Source organism: Tachyglossus aculeatus, chromosome 2, assembly GCF_015852505.1.
Source record: "Tachyglossus aculeatus isolate mTacAcu1 chromosome 2, mTacAcu1.pri, whole genome shotgun sequence".
Taxonomy (NCBI): Eukaryota; Metazoa; Chordata; class Mammalia; order Monotremata; family Tachyglossidae; genus Tachyglossus; species Tachyglossus aculeatus.
Genome location: NC_052067.1, coordinates 22,884,334 through 22,897,135, shown reverse-complemented (window position 1 = coordinate 22,897,135; position 12,802 = coordinate 22,884,334). Strand labels below are relative to the sequence as shown.

General features: G+C 55.8%; 1 protein-coding gene across 1 annotated transcript in view; it reads right to left on the bottom strand.

The window, feature by feature from the left end:
- The window catches only part of OSBPL10 (oxysterol binding protein like 10), a 246,816-nt gene extending 243,946 nt beyond the window's left edge, over positions 1–2,870 (bottom strand). The window contains exon 1 of the mRNA XM_038761397.1: positions 2,584–2,870. Within this exon, the coding sequence (XP_038617325.1) occupies positions 2,584–2,870 (287 nt within the window). The remainder of the gene's footprint in view (positions 1–2,583) is intronic.
- Between the last annotated feature and the right edge of the window lie 9,932 nt (positions 2,871–12,802).

Genomic DNA, 12,802 nt, shown 5'->3' with positions numbered 1-12,802 from the left:
GGGGGTGGGACACCCCGGGAGCATCCCGCGCACGCGCCCTGGCGTCCTCAGGGGTCCGGGGATGGGACGCCCTGGGGGTGGGACGCCCTGGGGGTGGGACACACACACACACACACACACCCCCCAGCAGAAGCCCGCGCACGCGCCCTGGAAGTCCCGGGGGTCCGGGGACAGGACACCCCGGCAGCATCCCGCGCACGCGCCCTGGGGGCCTCGGGGGTCCGGGGATGGGGCGCCCTGGGGGTCGGGGGACGGGACACCCCGGCAGGAGCCCGCGCACGCGCTCTGGAGGTCCCGGGGGTCCGGGGACGGGACACCCCGGCAACATCCCGCGCACGCGCCCTGGGGGCCTCGGGGGTCCGGGGATGGGACGCCCTGGGGGCCTCGGGGGTCCGGGGAAGGGACAGCCCGGCGGCAGCCCGCGCACGCGCCCTGGGGGGTCCCGAGGGTCCGGGGATGGGACGCCCTGGGGGTCCGGGGGTGGGCCACCCCGGCAGGCAGCATCCCGCGCACGCGCCCTGGAGGTCCCGGGGGTCCGGGGACGGGGCACCCCCGACAAGAGCCCGCGCACGCGCCCTGGGGGCCTCGGGGGTCCGGGGACGGGACGCCCTGGGGGGGCCTCGGGGGTCCGGGGACGGGACCCCCCGGCAGCGCACGCGCACGCGCCCTGGGGGCCTCGGGGATCCGGGGGTGGGACGCCCTGGGGGCCTCGAGGGGACGGGACACCCCGAAAGGCAGCATCCCGCGCAAGCGCCCTGGAGGTCCCGGGGGTCCGGGGACGGGGCACCCCGGCAGCATCCCGCGCACGCGCCCTGGGGGCCTCGGGGGTCCGGGGATGGGGCGCCCTGGGGGCCTCGGGGGTCGGGGGATGGGACTCCCCGGCAGGAGCCCGCGCACGCGCCCTGGGGGTCCCAGGGGTCCGGAGACGGGACACCCCCGGCAGCATCCCGCGCACGCGCCCTGGGGGCCTCGGGGGTCCGGGGATGGGACGCCCTGGGGGCCTCGGGGGTCCGGGGACGGGACGCCCCGGCGGCATCCCGCGCACGCGCCCTGGGGGTCCCAGGGATGGGACGCCCTGGGGACCCCGGGGGGCGGGACACCCCGGCGGCAGCCCGCGCACGCGCCCTGGGGGCCTCGGGGGTCCGGGGATGGGACGCTCTGGGGGCCTCGGGGTGGGACACCCCAGGGGCATCCCGCGCACGCGCCCTGGGGGACTCGGGGGTCCAGGGGTGGGACGCCCTGGGGGCCTCGGGGGTCCGGGACGGGACACTCCGGCGGCAGCCCGCGCACGCGCCCTGGAGGTCCCGGAGGTCCGGGGACGGGACATCCCCGGCAGCATCCCGCGCACGCGCCCTGGGGGCCTCGGGGGTCCGGCGACAGGACGCCCTGGGGGGGGCCTCGGGGGTCCGGGGATGGGACCCCCCGGCAGCGCACGCGCACGCGCCCTGGGGGCCTCGGGGGTCCGGGGACGGGACACCCCGAAAGGCAGCATCCCGCGCACGCGCCCTGGAGGTCCCGGGGGTCCGGGGACGGGACGCCCTGGGGTGGCCTCGGGGGTCCGGGGATGGGACCCCCCGGCAGGAGCCCGCGCACGCGCCCTGGAGGTCCCGGAGGTCCGGCAACGGGGCACCCCGGCAGCATCCCGCGCACGCGCCCCGGGGGCCTCGGGGGTCCGGCGACGGGACGCCCTGGGGGGGCCTCGGGGGTCGGGACACCCCGGCAGGAGCCCGCGCACGCGCTCTGGAGGTCCCGGGGGTCCGGGGACGGGACATCCCCGGCAGCATCCCGCGCACGCGCCCTGGGGGCCTCGGGGGTCCGGGAACGGGACGCCCTGGGGGGGGCCTCAGGGGTCCGGGGATGGGACCCCCCGGAAGCGCACGCGCACGCGCCCTGGGGGCCTCGGGGGTCCGGGGACGGGACACCCCGAAAGGCAGCATCCCGTGCACGCGCCCTGGAGGTCCCGGGGGTCCGGGGACGGGACGCCCTGGGGTGGCCTCGGGGGTCCGGGGATGGGACCCCCCGGCAGGAGCCCGCGCACGCGCCCTGGAGGTCCCGGAGGTCCGGGGACGGGGCACCCCGGCAGCATCCCGCGCACGCGCCCGGGGGGCCTCGGGGGTCCGGGGATGGGACGCCCTGGGGGCCTCGGGGGTCGGGACACCCCGGCAGGAGCCCGCGCACGCGCTCTGGAGGTCCCGGGGGTCCGGGGACGGGACACCCCCCGGCAACATCCCGCGCACGCGCCCTGGGGGCCTCGGGGGTCCGGGGACGGGACGCCCTGGGGGGCCCTCAGGGGTCCGGGGACGGGACCCCCCGGCAGCGCAGGCGCACGCGCCCTGGGGGCCTCGGGGGTCGGGGGACGGGACGCCCTGGGGGCCCCGGGGGTCTGGGGGTGGGACACCCCGGCAGGAGCCCGCGCACGCGCCCTGGAGGTCCCGGGGGTCCGGGGATGGGGCGCCCTGGGGGCCTCGGGGACGGGACCCCCCGGGAGCAGCCCGCGCATGCGCCCTGGGGGCCTCGGGGGTCTCGGCAGCATCCCGCGCAGGCGAGGGTCCCGGGGGGGTCCGGTGGGCGGTTGGGGTGTACCTGTTCTGCCATCCCTGGAGGAGGTTGGTGTACTTGCTGAGCACGCCCTCCAGGACGGGCTCCCCGGGCGGGCGGACTCCCGGGGTCCCCGGGACCCCCGGGACCCCCCGGCCCGCGGCGGCGGCGGAGGAGGAGGAGCAGGACGGGGACGAGCCGGCCGAGGTGGCCCGGCTGCTGCTGCTGCTGCTCCGGCTGCTGCTGCTGGCGCTGCCGCCCCCGGGCTTCTTCCTCCCCCCTCCTCCTCCTCCGTCTCCCCCTCCGCCGCCTCCGCCCGGTCCCTTGTCCATGGCCGGGGGGCGGCGGGCGCCCCAGACCCCCGGGAAACGCCTGACTCATACAACGGGACCCGCACGACCCGCGGGAGTAGCCAACAGGGGCGGGATGGGGCGGGATGGGGCGGCCCCTCCTCCTCCTCCCTCCTCGTGGCTTCCTCTGCCCCTCCTTCCTTCCTTCCTTCATTCATTCATTCATTCATGCAATCATTCATTCAATCATTCATTCATTCAATCGTCTTTATTGAGCGCTCACTGTGCGTGCACTGGACTAAGCGCTTGGGAAGCACAGGTAGGCAGCGGTCCCCACCCAACGGCGGGCTCGCAGTCGAGAAGGGGGAGACACACAACAAAACATTAACAAAATTAAATTCATTCACTCAATCGTATTTATTGAGCGCTTACTGTGTGCAGAGCGCTGGACTAAGCGCTTGGGAGGTACAGGTTGGCAACGTATAGAGACGGCCCCCGCCCAACAGCGGGCTCGCAGTCTAGAAGGGGGAGACAAGACAAAACATGTTAACAAAATTAAATCCATTCATTCAATCGTATTTATTGAGCGCTCACCGTGTGTGCAGAGCGCTGGACTAAGCGCTTGGGAAGTAACAGGTTGGCAACGTGTAGAGACGGTCCCTACCCAACAGCAGGCTCGCAGTCTAGAAGGGGGAGACAAGACAAAACATGTTAACAAAACTAAATTCATTCATTCAATCGTATTTATTGAGCGCTCACCGTGTGTGCAGAGCGCTGGACTAAGCGCTTGGGAAGTACGGTAGACAACGGTCCCCACCCAACAGCGGGCTCGCAGTCTAGAAGGGAGAGACAGACAACGAAACATATTCACCAAATTACATTCATTCACTCAATCGTATTTATTGAGCGCTCACCGTGTGTGCAGAGCACTGGACTAAGCGCTTGGGAAGTACAGGTTGGCAACGTATAGAGACGGCCCCCACCCAACAGCGGGCTCGCAGTCTAGAAGGGGGAGACAAGACAAAACATATTAACAAAATTAAATTCATTCATTCAATCGTATTTATTGAGCGCTCACCGTGTGTGCAGAGCACTGGACTAAGCGCTTGGGAAGTACGGTAGACAACGGTCCCCACCCAACAGCGGGCTCGCAGTCTAGAAGGGGGAGACAAGACAAAACATATTAACAAAATTAAATTCATTCATTCAATCGTATTTATTGAGCGCTCACCGTGTGTGCAGAGCACTGGACTAAGCGCTTGGGAAGTACAGGTTGGCAACGTATAGAGACGGCCCCTACCCAACAGCGGGCTCGCAGTCTAGAAGGGGGAGACAAGACAAAACATATTAACAAAATTAAATTCATTCATTCAATCGTTATTTATTGAGCGCTCACTGTGCATGCAGAGCACTGCACTAAGCGCTTGGGAAGCACAGGTAGGCAGCGGTCCCCACCCAACAGCGGGCTCGCAGTCGAGAAGGGGGAGACACACAACGAAACATATTAACAAAATTAAATTCATTCATTCAATCGTATTTATTGAGCGCTCACCGTGTGTGCAGAGCACTGGACTAAGCGCTTGGGAAGTACAGGTTGGCAACGTATACAGACGGCCCCTACCCAACAGCGGGCTCGCAGTCTAGAAGGGGGAGACAAGACAAAACATATTAACAAAATTAAATTCATTCATTCAATCGTATTTATTGAGCGCTCACCGTGTGTGCAGAGCACTGGACTAAGCGCTTGGGAAGTACAGGTTGGCAACGTATAGAGACGGCCCCTACCCAACAGCGGGCTCGCAGTCTAGAAGGGGGAGACAAGACAAAACATATTAACAAAATTAAATTCATTCATTCAATCGTATTTATTGAGCGCTCACCGTGTGTGCAGAGCACTGCACTAAGCGCTTGGGAAGCACAGGTAGACAACGGTCCCCACCCAACAGCGGGCTCGCAGTCTAGAAGGGGGAGACAGACAATGAAACATATTAACAAAATTAAATTCACTCATTCAATCGTATTTATTGAGCGCTCACCGTGTGTGCAGAGCACTGGACTAAGCGCTTGGGAAGTACAGGTTGGCAACGTATAGAGACGGCCCCTACCCAACAGCGGGCTCGCAGTCTAGAAGGGGGAGACAAGACAAAACATATTAACAAAATTAAATTCATTCATTCAATCGTTATTTATTGAGCGCTCACTGTGCATGCAGAGCACTGCACTAAGCGCTTGAGAAGCACAGGTAGGCAGCGGTCCCCACCCAACAGCGGGCTCGCAGTCTAGAAGGGGGAGACAAGACAAAACATGTTAACAAAATTAAATTCATTCATTCAATCGTATTTATTGAGCGCTCACCGTGTGTGCAGAGCACTGGACTAAGCGCTTGGGAAGTACAGGTTGGCAACGTATAGAGACGGCCCCCGCCCAACAGCGGGCTCGCAGTCTAGAAGGGGGAGACAAGACAAAACATATTAACAAAATTAAATTCATTCATTCAATCGTATTTATTGAGCGCTCACCGTGTGTGCAGAGCACTGGACTAAGCGCTTGGGAAGTACGGTAGACAACGGTCCCCACCCAACAGCGGGCTCGCAGTCTAGAAGGGGGAGACAAGACAAAACATATTAACAAAACTAAATTCATTCATTCAATCGTATTTATTGAGCGCTCACCGTGTGTGCAGAGCACTGGACTAAGCGCTTGGGAAGTACAGGTTGGCAACGTATAGAGACGGCCCCTACCCAACAGCGGGCTCGCAGTCTAGAAGGGGGAGACAAGACAAAACATGTTAACAAAATTAAATTCATTCATTCAATCGTTATTTATTGAGCGCTCACTGTGCATGCAGAGCACTGCACTAAGCGCTTGGGAAGCACAGGTAGGCAGCGGTCCCCACCCAACAGCGGGCTCGCAGTCGAGAAGGGAGAGACAGACAACGAAACATATTAACAAAATTAAATTCACTCATTCAATCGTATTTATTGAGTGCTCACCATATGTGCAGAGCACTGGACTAAGCGCTTGGGAAGTACAGGTTGGCAACGTATAGAGACGGCCCCTACCCAACAGCGGGCTCGCAGTCTAGAAGGGGGAGACAAGACAAAACATATTAAAACAAAATTAAATTCATTCATTCAATCGTATTTATTGAGCGCTCACCGTGTGTGCAGAGCACTGGACTAAGCGCTTGGGAAGTACAGGTTGGCAACGTATAGAGACGGCCCCTACCCAACAGCGGGCTCGCAGTCTAGAAGGGGGAGACAAGACAAAACATATTAACAAAATTAAATTCATTCATTCAATCGTATTTATTGAGTGCTCACCGTGTGTGCAGAGCACTGGACTAAGCGCTTGGGAAGTACGGTAGACAACGGTCCCCACCCAACAGCGGGCTCGCAGTCTAGAAGGGGGAGACAAGACAAAACATATTAACAAAACTAAATTCATTCATTCAATCGTATTTATTGAGCGCTCACCGTGTGTGCAGAGCACTGGACTAAGCGCTTGGGAAGTACAGGTTGGCAACGTATAGAGACGGCCCCTACCCAACAGCGGGCTCGCAGTCTAGAAGGGGGAGACAAGACAAAACATATTAACAAAATTAAATTCATTCATTCAATCGTATTTATTGAGCGCTCACCGTGTGTGCAGAGCGCTGGACTAAGCGCTTGGGAAGTACAGGTAGGCAGCGGTCCCCACCCAACAGCGGGCTCGCAGTCGAGAAGGGAGAGACAGACAACGAAACATATTAACAAAATTAAATTCACTCATTCAATCGTATTTTTTGAGTGCTCACCATATGTGCAGAGCACTGGACTAAGCGCTTGGGAAGTACAGGTTGGCAACGTATAGAGACGGCCCCTACCCAACAGCGGGCTCGAAGTCTAGAAGGGGGAGACACACAACAAAACAAAAGATAGTAACAAAATAAAATTCATTCATTCAATCGTTATTTATTGAGCGCTCACTGTGCGTGCAGAGCACTGCACTAAGCGCTTGGGAAGCACAGGTAGGCAGCGGTCCCCACCCAACAGCGGGATCGCAGTCTAGAAGGGAGAGACAGACAACGAAACATATTCACCAAATTAAATTCATTCACTCAATCGTATTTATTGAGCGCTCACCGTGTGTGCAGAGCACTGGACTAAGCGCTTGGGAAGTACAGGTTGGCAACGTATAGAGACGGCCCCTACCCAACAGCGGGCTCGCAGTCTAGAAGGGGGAGACGAGACAAAACATATTAACAAAATTAAATTCATTCATTCAATCGTATTTATTGAGCGCTCACCGTGTGTGCAGAGCACTGGACTAAGCGCTTGGGAAGTACGGTAGACAACAGTCCCCACCCAACAGCGGGCTCGCAGTCTAGAAGGGAGAGACAGACAACGAAACATATTCACCAAATTAAATTCATTCACTCAATCGTATTTATTGAGCGCTCACCGTGTGTGCAGAGCACTGGACTAAGCGCTTGGGAAGTACAGGTTGGCAACGTATAGAGACGGCCCCTACCCAACAGCGGGCTCGCAGTCTAGAAGGGGGAGACGAGACAAAACATATTAACAAAATTAAATTCATTCATTCAATCGTATTTATTGAGCGCTCACCGTGTGTGCAGAGCACTGGACTAAGCGCTTGGGAAGTACGGTAGACAACAGTCCCCACCCAACAGCGGGCTCGCAGTCTAGAAGGGAGAGACAGACAACGAAACATATTCACCAAATTACATTCATTCACTCAATCGTATTTATTGAGCGCTCACCGTGTGTGCAGAGCACTGGACTAAGCGCTTGGGAAGTACAGGTTGGCAACGTATAGAGACGGCCCCCACCCAACAGCGGGCTCGCAGTCTAGAAGGGGGAGACAAGACAAAACATATTAACAAAATTAAATTCATTCATTCAATCGTATTTATTGAGCGCTCACCGTGTGTGCAGAGCACTGGACTAAGCGCTTGGGAAGTACAGGTAGGCAGCGGTCCCCACCCAACAGCGGGCTCGCAGTCGAGAAGGGAGAGACAGACAACGAAACATATTAACAAAATTAAATTCACTCATTCAATCGTATTTATTGAGCGCTCACCATATGTGCAGAGCACTGGACTAAGCGCTTGGGAAGTACAGGTTGGCAACGTATAGAGACGGCCCCCACCCAATAGCGGGCTCGCAGTCTAGAAGGGGGAGACAGACAACAAAACAAAACATAGTAACAAAATAAAATACATTCATTCATTCATTCATTCAATCGCATTTATTCGTTCATTCATTCAATCATATTTATTGAGTGCTTACTGCGTGCAGGGCACTGTACTAAGCTCTTGGGAAGTACAAGTTGGCAACATATAGAGACAGGCCCTGCCCAACGGCGGGCTCGCAGTCTAGAAGGGGGAGACAGACAACAAAACAAAACATAGTAACAAAATAAAATACATTCATTCATTCATTCATTCATTCAATCGCATTTATTCGTTCATTCATTCAATCATATTTATTGAGTGATTACTGTGGGCAGAGCACTGTACTAAGCGCTTGGGAAGTACAAGTTGGCAACATATAGAGACAGGCCCTGCCCAACAGCGGGCTCGCAGTCTAGAAGGGGGAGACAGACAACAAAACAAAACATATTAACAAAGTAAAATAAATAGAATAAATATGTACAAGTAAAATAAATAAATAAATAGTGTAATAAATACACACAAACATATATACATATATACAGGTGCTGTGGGGAGGGGAAGGAGGTAAGGTGGGGGGGACGGGGAGGGGGAGGAGGGGGAGAGGAAGGAGGGGGCTCAGTCTGGGAAGGCCTGGAGGAGGTGAGCTCTCAGTAGAGCCTTGAAGGGAGGAAGAGAGCTAGCTTGGCGGATGGGCAGAGGGAGGGCATTCCGGGCCCGGGGGATGACATGGGCGGGGGGTGGATGGCGGGACAGGCGAAAACGAGGCACGGTGAGGAGATTAGCGGCAGAGGAGCGGAGGGTGCGGGCTGGGCTGGAGAAGGAGAGAAGGGAGGTGAGGTAGGAGGGGGCGAGGTGATGGACAGCCTTGAAGCCCAGGGTGAGGAGTTTCTGCCTGATGCGCAGATTGATTGGTAGCCACTGGAGATTTTTGAGGAGGGGAGTATCATGCCCAGAGCGTTTCTGCATAAAGACGATCCGGGCAGCAGCATGAAGTATAGACTGAAGTGGGGAGAGACAGGAGGATGGGAGATCGGAGAGGAGGCTGATACAGTAGTCCAGACGGGATAGGATGAAAGCTTGAACGAGCAGGGTAGCGGTTTGGATGGAGAGGAAAGGGCGGATCTTGGCAATGTTGCGGAGCTGAGACCGGCAGGTTTTGGTGACGGATTGGACGTGAGGGGTGAACGAGAGAGTGGAGTCGAGGATGACACCAAGGTTGCGGGCTCGTGAGATGGAAAAGATGGTAGTGCCGTCAACAGAGATGGGAAAGTCAGGGAGGGGGCAGGGTTTGGGAGGGAAGACAAGGAGTTCAGTCTTGGACATGTTGAGTTTTGGGTGGCGGGCAGACATCCAGATGGAGATGTCCTGAAGGCAGGAGGAGATGCGAGCCTGGAGGGAGGGGGAGAGAGCAGGGGCAGAGATGTAGATCTGGGTGTCATCAGCGTAGAGATGAGAGTTGAAGCCGTGGGAGCGAATGAGGTCACCAAGGGAGCAAGTGTAGATCGAGAACAGAAGGGGACCAAGAACTGAACCTTGAGGAACCCCCACAGTAAGGGGGTGGGTGGGGGAGGAGGAGCCCGCAAAAGAGACTGAGAATGAACGACCGGAGAGATAAGAGGAGAACCAGGAGAGGACGGAGTCTGTGAAGCCAAGGTTGGATAGCGTGTTGAGGAGAAGGGGGTGGTCCACAGTGTCGAAGGCAGCTGAGAGGTCGAGAAGGATTAGGATAGAATAGGAGCCGTTGGATTTGGAAGGAGCAGGTCATTGGTGACCTTTCAGAGGGCAGTTCCCGTAGAATGTAGGGGACGGAAGCCAGATTGGAGGGGGTCGAGGAGAGAGTTGGCGTTGAGGAATTCGAGGCAGCACGTGTCGATGACTCATTGAAGGAGGTTGGAAAGGAATGATAGGAGGGAGATAGGGCGATAAGTGACTTGCCCAAAGTCACACAGTTGATGATTAGTGGAGCCAGGATTTGAACCCATGACCTCTCACTCCAAAGCCCGGGCTCTTTCCACTGAGCCACACTACTTCTCCAAAATGATGATGATGGCATTTATTAAGCGCTGACTATGTGTGAAGCACTGTTCGAAGCACTGGGGAGGGATACAAGGTGATCAGGTTGTCCCATGGGGGGCTCACAGTCTTCATCCCCATTTTACAGATGAGGGAGCTGAGGCCCAGAGAAGTGAAGTGACTTGCCCAAAGTCACACAGCTGACAAGTGGGAGAGTCAGGATTAGTTCCCAGGACCTCTGGCTCCCAAGCCCATGCTCTTTCTACTGAGCCACGCTATTTCTGAGTCGTGAGTCAGGCCGGCTGGCATTTAGCACCGGGGGCATGGCATGCACAAGGGGCAATGACCCACCTCCCGATCTCTCCCCGCCCCCAGGACACCATGTTGTCCATGTTATGTTGCCGATTTATACTTCCCAAGCACTTAGTACAGCGCTCTGCACACGGTACGTGCTCAATAAATACGATTGAATTTGTCTCCTTGTTTTGTTTTGTGTCTACTTGTTTTGTTTTGTTGTCTGCCTCCCCCTTCTAGACTGTGAGCCCGTTATTGGGCAGGGACTGTCTCTATCTGTTGCCGAATTGTACTTCCCAAGCGCTTAGTACAGTGCTCTGCACACAGTAAGCACCCAATAAATACAATTGAATGAATGAATGGTGGTCTATATGTATATATGTTTGTACATATTTATTACTCTATTTATTTTACTTGTATATATCTATTCTATTTATTTTATTTTGTTAGTATGTTTGGTTTTGTTCTCTGTCTCCCCCTTTTAGACTGCGAGCCCACTGTTGGGTAGGGACTGTCTCTATATGTTGCCAATTTGTACTTCCCAAGCGCTTAGTCCAGTGCTCTGCACATAGTAAGCGCTCAATAAATACGATTGATGATGATGATGATGATGATGGTCGTGGTGGCCCTCAGGCCAACGGGCCACACTTGGTAGGCATAGTTAGCTTTGTTTATTATTAATAATAATAATAATGAGGGTAGTTGTTACGCGTCACTATGTGCCAGGCACTGTACTAAAGGGGAAGCTGCGTGGCTCAGTGGAAAGAGCCCGGACTTGGGAGTCAGAGGTCATGGGTTCTAATCCCGGCTCCGTAACTTGTCAGCTGTATGACTTTGGGCAAGTCACTGAACTTCTCTGTGCCTCAGTTACCTCATCTGTAAAATGGGGATTAAGACTGTGAGCCCCACATGGGAAAACCTGATCACCTTGTATCCTCCCCAGCGCTTAGAACAGTGTCTTGCACACAGTAAGCCCTTATAAATACCATTATCATTATTATTATTATTATTGAACATCGGCATGGATACCAGAATATCATGTTGGACGCAGTCCCTGTCCTACTTGGGGCTCACCGTCTCAAGCTCCATTTTATGGAGGCACAGAGAATCCATTCATTCATTCAATCGATCGTATTTATCGAGCGCTTACTGAGTGCCGAGCCCTGTACTGAGCACTTGGAAAGTGCAATTCAGCAATAAAGAGAGACGATCCCTGGCCCACACCGGGCTCACAGTCTAGAAGCGGGGAGACAGACATCAAAACAAGTAAACAGGCATCAGAGTGCCTGCCCAAGGCCATACAGCAGGCAACTGGCAGAGCCGGGATTAGAACCCATGACTTCTAACTCCCAAGCTCACGCTTTATCCACTACACCATACTAAGACTGTACAAAGCCCTGAGGTAACTACCATCCCTGTTTTACAAAAGAGACTTTCATCATCATCATAACAATCATGATATTTGTTAAGCGCTTACTACGTATCAGGCACTGTACTAAGCACTGGGGTAGATGCAAGCTAATTAGGCTGGATGCAGTCCCTGTCCCACGTGGGGCTCACAGTCTCAATCCCCATTTTACAGATGAGGGAACTGAGGGACAGAGAAGTGAAGTGAGCCCACTATTGGGAAGGGACTGTCTCTATATGTTGCCAACTTGTACTTCCCAAGCACTTAGTACAGTGCTCTGCACACAGTAAGCGCTCAATAAATATGATTGATTGATTGATTGATTGATTGATTGATTGATTGAAGTGACTTGCCCAAGGTCACACAGCAGACAAGTAGCAGAGCCATGTCTTCCTAAAAGGAGAACAGGTAGTTATCCCCCTTCTACAGATGAGGTAACTGAAACCTACAAGGGTTTTTTTTTGCTTTTTTTAATGGGATGTGTCAAGCACTATGCTAAGTGCTGGGGGAGAAACAAGCTAATCAGGTTGGACACAGCCCATGTCTCACATGGGGCTCCCAGTCTTAATCCCCGTTATATAGACGCGGTAAGAGGCACAGCGACTTGCCCGAGGTCACAGAGCAGACAAGAGGCAGAGTCAGGATTAGAACCCAGGTCCCTCTGACTCCAGAGCCTGTGGTCACCGCTTCTCAAGTTATTGGACTTGCAAAGATCACACAGCAGTCAAGCAGCAGAGCTAGGATTCAAATCAATCAATCATCTTTATTGAGCACTTATTGTGTGCACAGCACTGTACTAAGCACTTGGGAGGGTACAGGTTGGTAGACACATTCCCTGCCCACAATGACCTTCGGGTCTAGAGAAACCCAGATCATGCTCTTTCCATTTGGCTAAGCTATTTGGTGAGGAGGCAACCATCTACCCCGAGCATAAATGCACTTAAAGTTGACTGTGCAGGGTACGACACATCCAGAACAAAACGCACACAGATGTGGAGTGAACACACGGACATATTAATGCTGCATTAATAGATGTTTTGCATCCATAAGACTGGCACCATGGTGTATACCAAAGTGAAGCAC